The sequence below is a fragment of the Eschscholzia californica genome, unplaced genomic scaffold (assembly GCF_041429995.1).
Source record: "Eschscholzia californica isolate CP2 unplaced genomic scaffold, dmEscCali1.0.p SCAF_1, whole genome shotgun sequence".
In the NCBI taxonomy this organism is placed as follows: Eukaryota; Viridiplantae; Streptophyta; class Magnoliopsida; order Ranunculales; family Papaveraceae; genus Eschscholzia; species Eschscholzia californica.
The window spans coordinates 81232517-81247586 of record NW_028238198.1 but is presented as its reverse complement, the minus strand read 5'-3'; the positions used below and the strand labels follow the sequence as shown (position 1 = coordinate 81247586).

The window sequence follows — 15070 nt, the reverse complement described above, 5'->3', positions numbered from 1 at the left end:
TCTTGAAGAAAAAGTAAAGAAACTTGAAGCTGATTGTGAAGAAAAGAAAAGAGCTTTGAAGTTTAAAGATGAAGAAATAGATAAGTTGAAAGAAGAACTGTACTGCATAAGAGAATCAAATTTGATTCTTATCAAAGAAAATGAGCAATTGAAAGCTGCAAAACAAACAAAGTGCAGTGAAGAAGTTGATGAGAACATGTCAAAGATGAAGTCAGCTACAAAGTCAAAAAGTACTGAAAAAAAAGTAGCTTCAAAGTCAAAAGGTACCATCAACATGAAGGGTTTGAATGATGGAGATCAAGTAACTTCAGAAAAACAAAATCAGGAGGTCGGTACAAAGACCAACCTAAAAAGGAAAGAAAAGGATGAAACTTCGGACTTTGATACATCTGAGAAGAAAGAATCCAAGTCAAAGAAGTTAAAAGTAAAATGCAACATAACAAGGGGTTCTGCAATTGAGAAGGTAGAAGTAACTGAAGATACTTCGAAAACTCTAACTGTTGTGAGAGATAATGATGCATTTGCTAAGTGGGATACTTCGGAAATTTGGAACCTTATCAACAAAGAAGAAATGAATATAGTTAAAGAATTCTATGCATTGGCAAACAAAAGGTAATGACAAATTTACTTCAAAATTTATTTTTAATTCTGTGAGTTGCAACACATTTACTTTATGCAAACATTGATTTGCAACACTGCCATGCAAACAGTTAGTTGCATACACTGCCATGCAAACAGTTAGTTGCATACACTGGTCTGCAAACAATGAGTTGCAATAAGTAAATGCAAACAGTGGGTTGCAATCTATTTTTGAACTAATTACATTGTATATGTTTTGTAGTTCAATTGCATGGAACAGGAATACAAACATAATCATCCTTGGAGAATACATTGAAGCACTACTTATGAATCAGTTTGTTGACAGTCAAATAATAGATTGGTATATATTACATAAACTGAAATTCAACAAATTCACAACTGTTTTCAGTTCAACTATATGGGTAAGTTATTTAAATCATTACTAATTTGTATTTGTTTTAGTTTAGTTTTCTAATTAGATGAACCCCATTATATTTGTAGACATTGATGAAATTTAATGCTTCCAAAGGCACAATTGAAGAGTTGGTAACCAAGAAGCTGAAAGAAGATTATAGAAAGAGTAGTCCTTGGTTTTTATTTCCATTCAACACAAGTTCTGCAGATGGAAGTAATGAAGGGTTCCATTGGCACCTTGTTGCTTTCGACAGAATGCATCAAAAATGGTTTCATTATGATTCTATGAAGAACACACCAAAGACAACTGCACGATGTTCAAAGGATGCAAAGTTATTCATTAATGCTTTGGTGGACAAAATCAATGAACAAGAATTGACAGATAAACCCCTCAAAAAAAATGCAAAGATCACAAAAGTAAAATGCCCAAAACAGCAAAATTCGTAAGTATAAACTTATTGATTTTTATTTCATTATGTTTGCCATAAAAATTATGAATGTTAATTAATTTATCATGTAATGTAGGGTTGATTGTGGAATGTATGTGGAATGTATGTGCTTCTATATGTCGAAAGATTCAAAAGAGGTGAATTCCCAGAGTCTAATGTAGAATGGCCTGAAGATATGGATAAGATGGCATCCAGAAAGAGAGCTGAAATTGCAGTTTCAATCTTGAGTGATTCTGCAAACAAACCTTGGGTTTCAGGAGCAATTAGTGAAGATTAAAACTCTGCATTACTGATTAACATTTGAATATTGATATGGTAAAATTTGATTTTCTTAATTTTGTTTAAAAGATGATGGGAGTGTTTGAACATCAGGATTTAATATAATTAGGTAATATGTTTGTTTAAATCTCAATGCAAATGAATGTTTTTCAAAAGCTAATGTTACACTCAGGTCAATCCCAGATTAGCATAGCATGAAGTTAAGTTATTCATCTATGAATCTTATACAATGTGAACAATAACATATATATTAAATGTATAATGAATGTTTTTCAAAAAATCGGGGGATTCGCCCCCGAACCCCCATAATTTATCTTTTGTTTAATGACTGCTTGCAATAAACAAACAAAATGCAAACAACATTTTCATTAAATTTATTTGGAGAAAACTCTTTGAAGGCACTGGCTTGTATGGACATATCGATGCAAACAAATAGTTGTATTTCACACAGATGCAAACAAATGGTTGCATTTCACACAGATGCAAACAAATGGTTGCATTCACACAGATGCAAACAAATGGTTGCATTTCACACAGATGCAAACAAATGGTTGCATATCAAATTGTTCCCATCAGGCCTGCAACACAGTAACCTAAAATGTATACCTAGAACAGTTACCTGCAACACAATACATTTTCATACATTTAACCAAAACAAACATATCATATTGAAATGTCAAATAATCCTTTACATAGAGTAACAATAAAGAAATGAATGTCAAAATAAATCTTAATTCAATATTGCTGCACACGTTCTTTTGTTGTGATGCGATAACTTGCCACAACGTCCACATTTTCTCTTCTTCTTAAACTTGGCTGCTCCAGCACTCTCAATTCTCACACTCCTTGGCCTACCAGGTGGTCTCTTATTTGATGGTGGATTGATTATCGTCTCATTTGTTGCAAACTCCTTGGGTTCATCACTGTTTGGAATGGGGATAATGGCGTGTTCATAAGTTTTCTTGAAGCTCTCCGTCGTAAAATATTGTTCAACAAATGTATCCATAGGTCGTCCATCATACTTGATAGCTATAATTGCATGCTCACATGGGAGGCATTCTACTTGCCATTTCAAACATGAACAGTAGAACGAACTCAAATCAACTAACTGGCTTAGTGTTGAAAAGATCTCATATACAAATTTCGATGATTTTACAACCTTCCATGTAGAGCCGAACTTACGCCTTTGTCTTATGATTTTATCTATCTCCGGACACAACAAACTAGTCCATTTTCCAGCTAGTTCAAGTCTTGTTTGCATCATTTCCATCATTCGTATACGAATGGTTTCTAACATTAGAACTATCGACATGCCCCTTTCCTCTCTAATCCAGGAATTATAACTCTCACATAAAGATGAACAAACCTCACCATACCTTTTACCGACAAAATAAGAGTTTGCCCATTTTTCAAATGGGCAATTCTTAAAGAAATCCGTCAAACGTCTACCACCTACTAACTCCATCTCTTTAAAATGAATGATAAATTCATCCTTAGTCAATGCACGAGCAGCCCGATATAACAAAGACTCAATGTAATCTGCTCTTTGAGCACCATAACCAATTGCATTAACTAAGTTGTTCCTAATATGCCACACGCAATAACTATGGTGGGCATGTGGAAAAAGATCACTAACTCCTTTGATAATACTCGGGTGACGATCAGATAAGAAAGTATATGTACGACTTCTATCAACAACACGAGCCAAATTCTCCAAAAACCAATTCCAATTTGAATTGTTTTCAACACTAACAACAGCTAAAGCAATAGTAAAAAATCCTGAAAAATAAAACGTAGTTAAATAAATAATTGCAACTAGAAGACTTGTTAAACAAAACTATACAAGTTCATTAACTTAAGAAACCATACCAAACATGTTTGCATGACATAAATTTACAGAGGTTAAACATGCAAACATGTTTGCATGACAAAAACTTGCAAATATGGTTTGCAGAACACACTGATGCAAACAACTGTTTGTTTAACAAACATGCAAACAGATGTTTGCATAACAAACATTGCTTACAATCAGTTGCTTGCATACTGAAACCTAAAAAAGTACCTACAACAGTTTCAAGCAACCTATCTTTGCATACATTTAACAAGAAAAAACTTCATATTCAAATGTCAAATTTATCGAGTAACAATAAACAAACAACTATTTATAACATGATACTAAATAAATTCATTAACTTAGAAATCATACCTTCATTGCCATTCTTTGCACAAGCTGTTAGCAAAGTCCCCTTATATTTGGATTTAAGATGCGTCCCATCAATCCAAATAACAGGCCTGCAGTACTTAAAGCCATGAATACAAGCCTCGTATGCTATAAAAACCCTTTCAAACTGATAAGTGTCCATATCAAGTTGTAGCTGCACATAACTACCAGGATTCCACTTCATAATGGACTTCGTATACCAATCAAGTTTAGCATATCCAGATTCCTCATCACCAAATGCAGAATCAAGTGCTTTTTTCTTTGCATTATAAGCAATATAATACGGGATTTTAATACCATAATCTGATTGGAAAGTAGTAATAATAGCCTTGTTTTTCTTTTTCGGATCAACCTTTACTTCACTTTCTATCAAATTAGATACAACACGAGAATGAACTGCTGGCTTGTTTATATCAGTAAACCCCCCACCACAAGTATGCTCAGGAACATATTTCTTCAAATAAAATAACGATGAAATACCAAACCTTGAACAACCATGAACCTTCCACCCACAACCCTCAACCGGACATACTGCTACTACCCGATGAGCATGGTTCCTCTTCATTCTATACCCAAAACCAAATTTGATGCAATATCTGTTCAATGCAAACCTAAATTGATCAGCACCTCCTTCAAACTTCTGACCAACTTCAGTAAACACAGATCCCCAAGATTCAGACCGGAGAGGATGTTGGAACAACTTCGATGAAGAATCAGCTTGAGTAAAACAAGATGAAGCACTAGATGACTCAACTAATTCCATTTCCTGAACATCAAAACAAATCTGTTAACAATGTTGCAAATACAAAAGCAATGTTCTACTCAATTGTGCAAACACGAGTTGCAGTTCTACCCAAATTGTACAAACACAATTTGCAGAACAAAATTCATTAAAAATTGATAATCGTCAGAACCAACAAACAAATGTATGAAAAAAAATCAAAACACTAAACATAAAGCAATCTATAATACATAAACAAAACAAACATATATAGGTTTGAAGATTCATCAAGTATAGGAATATAAACAGAGGAAACAAATCAAAAGATAAATAACAATCTATTATATAAATACAACTAGGTTAAAGATGAAGAAAACTAACTTACAGTGAAGAAGATGAAGACGATGAACTGAGGAAACGAAATCGAATAGTTGATGAACAAATCACTGGACGAATACTAAAACTTCCGCAAGATGAAAAACCCTAATTCTTTGTATAAAAAGAAAACCAAGATAAAAAGAAGAACTAGAACTACATATGAATCAGTGAAGGAAGCAACTTCAAATCATCTTCTTCTCTTCGTCTTCTCCCCAATCAAAATCGAAAATCTGTGCCCTATTTCTCCCGTCGAGTTGAAGTCATGAGGTAGAGAGAGAGCAAAATAGACCTAAGGGTATTAATGGAATATTGATAAAATTCTTTTAAACTTTTGACCTGAATAATAATTAATGAAATTATTTTAAACCTAACCTCTAATTAGCCTTAATATTGTGGTAGGAAAGCCCTAATAGTAAAAGATTAGGGCTTTCTTAGCTATTTTGAAATTATTTACTACCTAATGACTCATTTTCCATAAAAACAAATAATATAACATTGTTTGAACATAGGCATTTATATCACCAAATACCAAAGATTATATTTCAACAAAAAAAGAATACAAAAGATTATAATTCTTTAAATATTAGTAGAAAATATCTTATTGATTGTTAAGTTGTACCACATGATAGAGTATCTACTTAACGTGGTCAGCACTGCTCTCATGGAAGAAACAAAAGTTCTATTTTTTTGTTGAAGTAAACATAAGTTCTATTTTTTATTTTATTTTGAACTAACAAAATTTATATTGGTAATAGAAAAATAATAATTTGAATTTAAAGAAAATCTTGTGACATATAGTTAATTGTTAGAGTTAATTCCTATATGGCCCCCTACTTTGTGACCAGCTTCCTTTATGGCCCCCTTTTTTTCGCAAATTCAAATATAGCCCCCTATTTTCAAGTAAATGTCAGTACTACCCTTCTTAATTCTAAATTTAAAACATTTAAAAAAAGTTATTTCCACCTCACCCCTCTCTCTCTCTCTCCACCTCATCTTTCTCTACAACTCACCCCTCTCTCTTTCCAACTCACCTCTCTCTCTCTTCCCAACTCACCTCTCTCTCTCTCCAACTCACCCCTCTCTCTCTCCAACTCACCTTCATCTTCTCCAATTGAAGTCGCCGGCCGGGAAAATTTCCGGCCGGCGACTTCAAAAAAAAAAAAAAAATTTCTCTCATCTCTCTCTCTCTCTAAATCCGGCGAAGGGGGGTTTCCCTTCGCCGGATTTTTAGTGAGAGAGAGAGAGAGAGATGAGAGAAAAAAAAAATTTTTTTTTTTTTTGGAAGTCGCCGGCCGGAAAAATCTCCGGCCGGCGACTTCAATCGGAGAAGATGAAGGTGAGTTGGAGAGAGAGAGGGGTGAGTTGGAGAGAGAGAGAGAGAGGTGAGTTGGAAAGAGAGGTGATGTGGAGAGAGAGAGTTGACATGGAGAGAGATGTGTGGTGGAGAGGAAATGAGGTGGAATTATAATTTTATTTTTATTTTTAATTTTGAAAAAAGATTTAAAGGAAGGGTAGTTAGGACAATTACATCAAAAAAGGGGGCCATATTTGAATTTACGAAAAAATAGGGTCATAAAGGAAGCTGGTCACAAAGTAGGGGGCCATATAGGAATTAACTCTAATTGTTATATACATAATGTGGTACCATATTGCAACTCTTTTTATTAGTATATTTTAAGATAATTTATAGTAAAACGAGGGTGTAACCCGTGCCCGTGGGGCACGGACAGTTTTATCGAATGCATTAAAGAGTTAAACATACAATTTGAAACATATATTGAAATAAACATGAGTTGAACACCTCACTGCGAGGCACATTGAAGTATTGGGCCCTCTTTCATCCCCTCCACATGCCTTTTGAGCTTGATCTTGGTACAAAAGGATCATATAGTCTATGACGTTCACATCATGTATTGATATATCCTTTCGTTCTTCGAACTGCATATCGATCATTTGAGTTACTTCCCTAACAGGGGAACAGATGTTCTAGTTCCTCGAACAGTTTAAAGTCGAAGAGTCAGGAAATTCCACAGTGAAATGTTTGTGTAGCTTTTCCCTCCTAAATGGCCTCTGGCACATCAACATTCCTCATCATTTAACGCCTTGAATGAATCTACACATTCCTATTGTTATTAATCTTAAAAATACCTATCGTGATTGCAGTATATTTGACATTCCTCTTATCAATGAAAAACTGCATCTTACCATAGTTCACAACTTCCCCAGAGTTGGTCTTAAGAGTAAATGTCTACTGCCCAAATGGGACAACAGAAAATGCAACCCGTAGAAGGCTTCAATCCTAGTCAATCTGTGCTCGACAAATAGGCCTTCACCGTGTCTTTTGAATTTGGGGTGACCTTTCTGACACAAACTCTATATTCCCGATGATCCTCTCAAGCTGTGAACAAACAAAAAGAAGTTTTGAGCACTGCTAGAACCAACATGCATTAAGATAATGGTGTATGGTTTTTTTATGTAATGGATGGTCTAGCCCCTACATAACATTTGCAAAAACAGAAGAAACAGTTAGAAACTATATCAAGTAGCAAACCCTACATTGAGAAAGAAAAAAAAAAGTTTATATGTGCGAGACAGAGACATAAACAGCGAGCGACTGTGCATGAGAGATGGAGAGAATGAGAGTTAAAAAGAGAATAAATAACCCTTTTCTACTCACTCTGAATAAATAACCTTGAAAGCATGCATAATATTCAGCATCAAACACTAACTGTGAACAATTTCAACCAACCCAAACTTCGAAAATCCAGACTTACACAAAAAGATGCCAAAAAGATGATTTGAAGTAATACTATTGCCAAAAACAAATCAATGTTTCCAAAGACTCACCCACTGTCGTGGAATCAGACTCACATTTTTGATGTATTAAATACAATTGTAATGATTTCCATAGTCTTTTTTTTTTAATTGTTCAGCGTGTGCCTTGAACCCTTGACCTCTAAGGTAGAAGATTGTACCTCTTACCACTCCAATTTTTTTTTTTTTTTGATGTACTAAATACAATTGTAATGACTTCCATAATCTCTTTCATAAAAAGAATAAAGGCATGATGGCTTTCAAATATGGTTTTAAGCTTACAATATGATGATATTAGTTCAATTAATGTTAAGTGTTGAATCATAAATTTTCTATAAAATGGTTCCCTATAGAAAATTAGAAATAAGAAGAGGCGTGATTCTCATGGTAGACACGTTTCTACAAGTTCAATTATTTTCTTCAATTCTTAGGGGGGTAGTGGTTGGGGATTTTGAGAGACATGGCAATGTCCCTCAAAATCTGTGTTATTGGTTGGAGACATTTTAAATGTCCCCAAATGTCTGTGTTATTGGTTGGAGATATTTCAAATGTCTCTAAATGTCTGTGTTATTCGTTTGAGACATTTCAAATGTCCTGAAATGTCTGTGGTAATCGTTAGAGACACGAAATTAAGGACATTTCAAGACAAATTGGTTTTGGAGACATGTGAGGACATTTTAGTGTAAATTTGGAGAGCTTTTGGAGAGAAAATGTCTCTCAAAATATGGAAGACACTTGTGGACATTTCATTAAGAAAGATAAAAATAATTATTATTATCAAATTAGATTAAATAATTTATAATAAATAATATATAAAAATATTAATTATTATAATACTTTATTATAGTAATTATGATATTATTACCATTACTATATTATTATATTATTATAATATTATCTTATTATTATATTATTATAATATATTATTATTGTTTTATTATATTTTACTATATTATTGTATTATTAATATATTATATTATTACTATATTATATTATTATTATATTATAGTAATAATGATATTATTATCATATTACTATATTATATTATTATTATCCTATTATTATTACATTATTTTCTTATATTACTATATTATTGTATTGTTATTATTATTATATTATTGTATTATTATTATATTTTATAATATTATCTTATTATTATATTACTATGTTATATTATTATTATCTTATTATATGTCTACCAATTGTTGATCAATGTCCACAGATATCTACGAATGTCTACGAAAGCCGAAAAATATATTTTTGAAATAGTGGTACAAATATATTATTTCATATGATTAAACGATAATGATAAAATTAAATAAATAAATGGTTACCAATTGTCATCCATGATGAGATAATAATAATAATAATAATAATAATAATATTAATATTAATATTAATATTAATATTAATATTAATAATAATAATAATGTAACAATAATAATATCCACTACACATTTTGTCCATGGATTCAATATGTTGAAATGTCTCCAAAACATTTTGTCTCCAAAACATTTTGTCTATAAACCAAATGTCTTGAAATGTCCATAAAGACATTGTGTCCATGAATCAAATGTCTTGAAATGTCTATAAAGACATTTTGTCTACAGACATGTCTCGAAATGTCTTAAAATGTCTCGAAATGTCTACGAGACATTTTGTCCACGAATGTTTTTCTAAATCCCTATCCACTACCCCCCCCCCCCCTTAATAATATACAGTTCATCTAATAATTAATAATATATGACAACAAATCACTTATATAATTGACGATTGGTTTGTCTAATCGACCAAAGTGTGTCACTTGATATGCTTGCCCCCATTACATAATTGATCTCCTAGCTATTTTATATTTTCGTACTCTAATTGGCGAGATCTGTTTATTACAAAAAAAAAATTATTAAATTATTAGATAAATCAACCTATTACTCTTTAATTACACAAATAAACTGTAAAAAGACTATGGTAAAGAAAAGAAAAAAAAATAGTTGATAGATTTTACCACAAAAGTACGGGCAGTCTTTCACAAAAAAAAGAAGTATGGTAATATAAACTTTGCTCTTTCTCTCTCCCCTCGTCTCCTCCCTACCCTATTTGTCTGACTGTCTCCTCCCTACCCTATCTGTCTGACTGTCTCTCTCCCTATTAGAGCAACTCCAACCCCAGTCTGTCTTAGGGGGGGTAGTGGATCAAGACATTGGGGGACATTAGGGGAAAATCAGAGACAAAATGTTATGTGGACATTTCAAGACATTTCGGGACATTTGTCTGTAGACAAAATGTCTTTTTAGACATTTCAAGACATTTGATTCGTAGACAAAATGTCTTTATGGACATTTCAAGACATTTGATTCATAGACAAAATGTCTTCGAGACATTTCAAGACATTTGATTCACGGACAAAATGTTCCGGGGACATTTCAACATACTGAATCCATGGACAAAATGTGTAGTGGACATTATTATTATTATTATTATTATTATTATTATTATTATTAATATTATTATTATTATTATTATTATTACTATTACTATTATTATTATTATTATTATTATTATTATTATTATTATTATTATTATTGTTATTGTTATTATTATTATTATTATTATTATTATTATTATTATTATTATTATTATTATTATTATTATTATCTCATCATTGAAGGACATTTGGTAGACATTTATTATTTTAATATTGTTTAACCATATGAAATAATATATTTGTACTCATATTTCAAAAATATATTTTTCGATATTTGTGGACATCTGTGGATATCCGAGGACATTGAAGGACAGTTGGTAGACAATTATTTTAATTTTATCATTATTGTTTAACCATATGAATTATGAAATAATATATTTTTACTCGTATTTCAAAAATATATTTTTAGACTTTTGTAGACATCCGTGGATATCTGAGGACATTGATGGACAATTGGCGGACATTTGGGACATTAGGGGCGACTGAAGCGTCGCCTGGGGCCTCCGCCCCAGCCGACCCAAGTTGGCCTGCGCTCGGCTAGAGATGCTCTTAAAATCTCTCTCGCTCTCAACAAACGTATCCAAGTGTTGAATTTAGTTCTCACAACAAAAAAGGAAAGTGTTGAATTTAGTTGAGTTAGTTAACTCTGGTTAGGTTAAATTGAATACTGCTCCCCGTGGCTAAAGCCATAGCAAAAAGATGTATGTGTGTTATGATGTTCAAATGTCTCCCTCTATTTGTGGAAGATTGTTGTGGAGTACCAGGGTGAGTGCAAAATACTGCTGAGTATGGAGAGAAGATTAAAAGTTGCATATTCTCATACTTCATTCTCCTTTTTCTCTCTCTCTCTCTTTCTAAGTTCTCTTTCGGGGGAAGGGAATTTTTAAAGAGAGAAGAGAAGGAGAAGAAAGAAGGAAGAAGAAGGAAAAAAATTAATGTCTGGCCGACGACTTTTGTCCGTCGACATTCCTACGGGCGAAGGGAGTTTGGGCATTGCCTCTAATCATACTTGGTCAACATATTTTGACCAAATCTTGAGTGATTGTCTTTATATTTTTGACATTGCCTATAAAACTTCCCATCTTTTTATTAGTAAAACAAACTAATAACAATAATTTTTGAGTTTATAACCCAAAAAACGGGTCCTAATAGGAGATATAGTCCTCTATAATCCTATAAAGGGTTTCAAAACCAAAATAATAATATCAATGGATATCTAGTCCATTTGGTCTCATCTAGAGACAAAACACAAATCCCTAGAATATTAAATAATTCATAATTCCTAATCTAACCTTCCTCATATATTATAATTGATTTATCTTGAAAATCCATAAAGATCTTCTTCCATTTTTATCTCCCACATTCTCTCTTCAATCACGTTTCTAAACAAAGAAATATATATTATAACTGATTTATCTTCAAAATCCATAAAGATCTTCTTCCATTTTTATCTCCCACATTCTCTCTCCAATCACGTTTCTAAACAAAGAATCGTGATTCATTATTTTCAATAACCGAAACCTCTTTATTATCTCTCTCTCTCTCTCTCTCTAAATCCGATTCACATAACAAAACCTCCATTAAACTCAGAAATCTTGTTTCATCTTCATTACATTGTTTTTCAAACATTCGTCTTCTAATCCAATACACAAGCTCAGAACTCCATTTCCATTTATATCTCTTCATATCAAGTTTATTTTCAAGATCTACAGTTTCATCTTATTATAAGGTAAGAAACCATCTTTCAAATTTATGTTTTCGCTTAACATCTTCTAACATTTATATGATTTTATATATAAATGGTTGTAATCACTTTATCATTGAATCATCATATCATATTTCATTAGATTTAGTTTTCCTATTGATAATAAATCGTTTTAATTATTTTGTTTACAAACCAGATTTTGAACTCTTTCTAAAACCGAAACATCTTTCATTCTCTTTTTCATACAGAAGATTCCAGATTTGTAATTTAGATTTTTTGGTTTTCTGATATTAGGTTTTTGATTTTCTGACATTTCTTCACATCAGAACTTTGCATCCGTACAATTTTTTATCAAGATATTATTCCGTACGGTTTCTCTTAACAGAATGTACATTATAAGTTATTCGTATTAAATTTTTCATACTTTAAAGTACATTACGCCAATATCGGCCGTACTGCAACTGTATAACAGAATGTAAAATATATGTAATCTGTTAACAGTTATACATACTTTAGCAGCCTTATTTAAAAAGAATGTCTAATTATTCATAAAGTACGTATAATTGCGTAATATCTGAAACAGTACATGTAATTTATAGCAAATTACACATATTTGTGTTATATTACAGTGTCAATGTGATTCAAACTAAAATACTATTTATCTATAACACATATTGAAGTTTATCAAACATTATGGATAATTTATTCGTTGTTTAATGTCGTATATGATAAATTATAAGTTCTTCTAACTAATGTACATGTTTTTTTTTCTTGTAATAAACCAGCTATAATGGAATTTCCTACAGAATCATTACATAAACTATAGAAGTATAAATTACGATGAAGAAGATTGTTTCTATGATCTTGTTTGGATAATGTAAAGACTTACAAGGAACATATAAGTCCAGCCCCTAACTTTGATGAACCACGTACATTTAATGAAGAGTCAAAAACACTACCATGTTTGATTCGCCGTAGACCTAGAAGACCAAAGACAGTAAGGATCGAGAGCTCGAGCAACATTCCAACGGAGTTTGTTTTTAAGTTACCTAGTCTACTATGTTATTTTCATTTACAATAAAACACAAATTATTGTTCAATAAAATTTCATTTCAGTTGTAGAAAGGTTGTGTTATTTACTATACAGTATTAGGGCTGAGAAAACGGTCTGAAAACCCGAGACCCGGCCCTGACCGCCAAGATCCGGAGACCGGAAAAGTCCGAAGCGGGCTTACCCGGCCCCTTTAGACGGGCTCTAGCGGTCGGGACGCGGACAGAGCTCTTTGTCCGACGTCCGGCCCGATAAGCCCGCTCGGAACCCGCAACAATAGACCGCCCGAGAATCCGTCCGAAATAGATTTGATGATCTAACGGCTCAGGTTCTTTATTTTCTTTTCTCCCTTCATAATTTAGGGTTAGAGTATATAACCCATCTTTTTTCCTTACTCTTCCATTAGCCCTAGGTTTTTTTTACAGTTTCTTACCGAAAAAGAGAGAAAGAAAGAGAGAGAGAGAGAGAGAGAAAGAGAGAGAGAGAGAGAGAGAGAGAAAGAGAGAGAGAGAGAGAGAGAGAGAGAGAGTCTTCTGCTGAGAGTGAGAGTGTTCTGGAAAGGAATCCGAAGAAGATCTAAACGACCTTTGCTTTCTCTATCTAGATGCGAATCAAAAGGAGTTTAGAAGAGAGAGAAATACAGAAAAATGTGTTATAGCCAAGTAGGGATGAAGAAGAAAATTATCTTTTGCTTTAAATCTATCTTTATTCTCTTGTAGTGTATTTGTATATGTGTTTTTTTATTTCTCTGTATATTTGTTTTGTAAAAGATAGATCATAGATAATATGAACCAACTGATCGAAATTAAATCACAGATATGTTCTCTCTCTCTCTCTCTCTCTCTCTGTTCTCTTTTTATGTCTTCATCTCTAGAACACATATTATTAATCAACATATATGTTAAAATCATGAATGGATATCTTAATTTAGATCTTTGTATATCTATTTTTTCAATCTGCAGAGCAGATTTGGACATGTATAGATTTAATTCATTAAAAAACCCTAGTATTCATCTACAAAATTGTTCATATATTATCTATAGATTTGTTCTTGTTAACTCAGCTTAACAAAAACCCTAGAATTTTTTCACACAAACCCTAGATTTTCACGGGTAACCCGAAACCCTAGAATTCTTCACATCCATCCATAGATTTGTTTTTTTATTTTATTTTTTAAGTTAATTACCCGAGCCCGTCCGACCCGAGTGCGTTGGATCCCGCTCGGGTAGTCGGGCTCGAACGGGCTGCGGGCTCTTATATGTTGCCTTCCGTCCGGCCCGATCCGGCCGACAGTTAGAGGCGGGCTAGGCATACTCGTGCCCGATCCGTCCGAGTCCGGCTATATATTGTCCGAACCCGCCCGATTTCCACCCCTATACAGTATACATAATTTATGATAAATCACATACTTTATAACAAAAACATGGTTTCAGATTTACATTTCCTAACATGTTACCATAATTTATGGTACATAATGGACATGTACGCGTAAAAAATAAGTAATTTATGTAAGAAAATAATCTAAGTATTCAATGGTACATAATGGACATGACACACATACATATGGTTTGTATACATGACAAATGATGGTTTCCTCGTCATAAATAACACATAATTTACGAACTTGTTTCATAATTTGTATTCGATTTGTGTTTATGTATGAGTAAAAACAAAAGATAAGTGAGAGAAAGTTGATATATATGTTTTGAATATGAACCCCCAAATCACGCTAATTGATCTCAGAAAATATACTTTTTCCAAATCTGAAAGTTAAGTGAGAGAAAGTGATATATAGATTTGGTTTCCAAATCTGAAAGGATGAGAGAGAAAATCTGTTTTGGAAAATATCCATTTTCCAAATCTGTTTTGGAAAATATCTTGATCCGTTACTTCCTATAAAAACTCCCAAATCACAACCAAATCTTGCCTTTCCAGATTATTTCTGCCTCCAAATTAAAAACCCGTGAAATATGAAGG

At 32.6% G+C, this 15070-nt stretch overlaps 3 protein-coding genes across 3 annotated transcripts in view; 1 reads left to right on the top strand and 2 right to left on the bottom strand.

Moving 5' to 3' along the window:
- The window catches only part of LOC147569825 (uncharacterized), a 41466-nt gene that overhangs the window by 23898 nt on the left and 2498 nt on the right, over positions 1-15070 (bottom strand). The gene's annotated exons all lie outside the window — the stretch shown is intronic.
- Positions 197-1719, top strand: LOC147569827 (uncharacterized). The gene is made up of 4 exons (XM_086663483.1): positions 197-612; positions 842-1001; positions 1081-1436; positions 1569-1719. Exons 1-4 carry the CDS (start codon positions 197-199, stop codon positions 1717-1719), a joined length of 1083 nt encoding a protein of 360 aa, XP_086519609.1.
- LOC147569826 (uncharacterized) lies at positions 2452-3186 on the bottom strand. The gene has a single exon (XM_086663474.1). It carries the CDS (start codon positions 3184-3186, stop codon positions 2452-2454), a length of 735 nt encoding a protein of 244 aa, XP_086519600.1.

Coding starts and splice junctions, on each gene's coding strand:
- LOC147569827 (XM_086663483.1), top strand. CDS start 197: ATGTCAAAGATGAAGTCAGCTACAAAGTCAAAAAGTACTGAAAAAAAA. Junction 613..841: donor TATGCATTGGCAAACAAAAG/GTAATGACAAAT, acceptor TATGTTTTGTAG/TTCAATTGCATGGAACAGGA. Junction 1,437..1,568: donor TGCCCAAAACAGCAAAATTC/GTAAGTATAAAC, acceptor ATATGTCGAAAG/ATTCAAAAGAGGTGAATTCC.
- LOC147569826 (XM_086663474.1), bottom strand. CDS start 3,186: ATGGAGTTAGTAGGTGGTAGACGTTTGACGGATTTCTTTAAGAATTGC.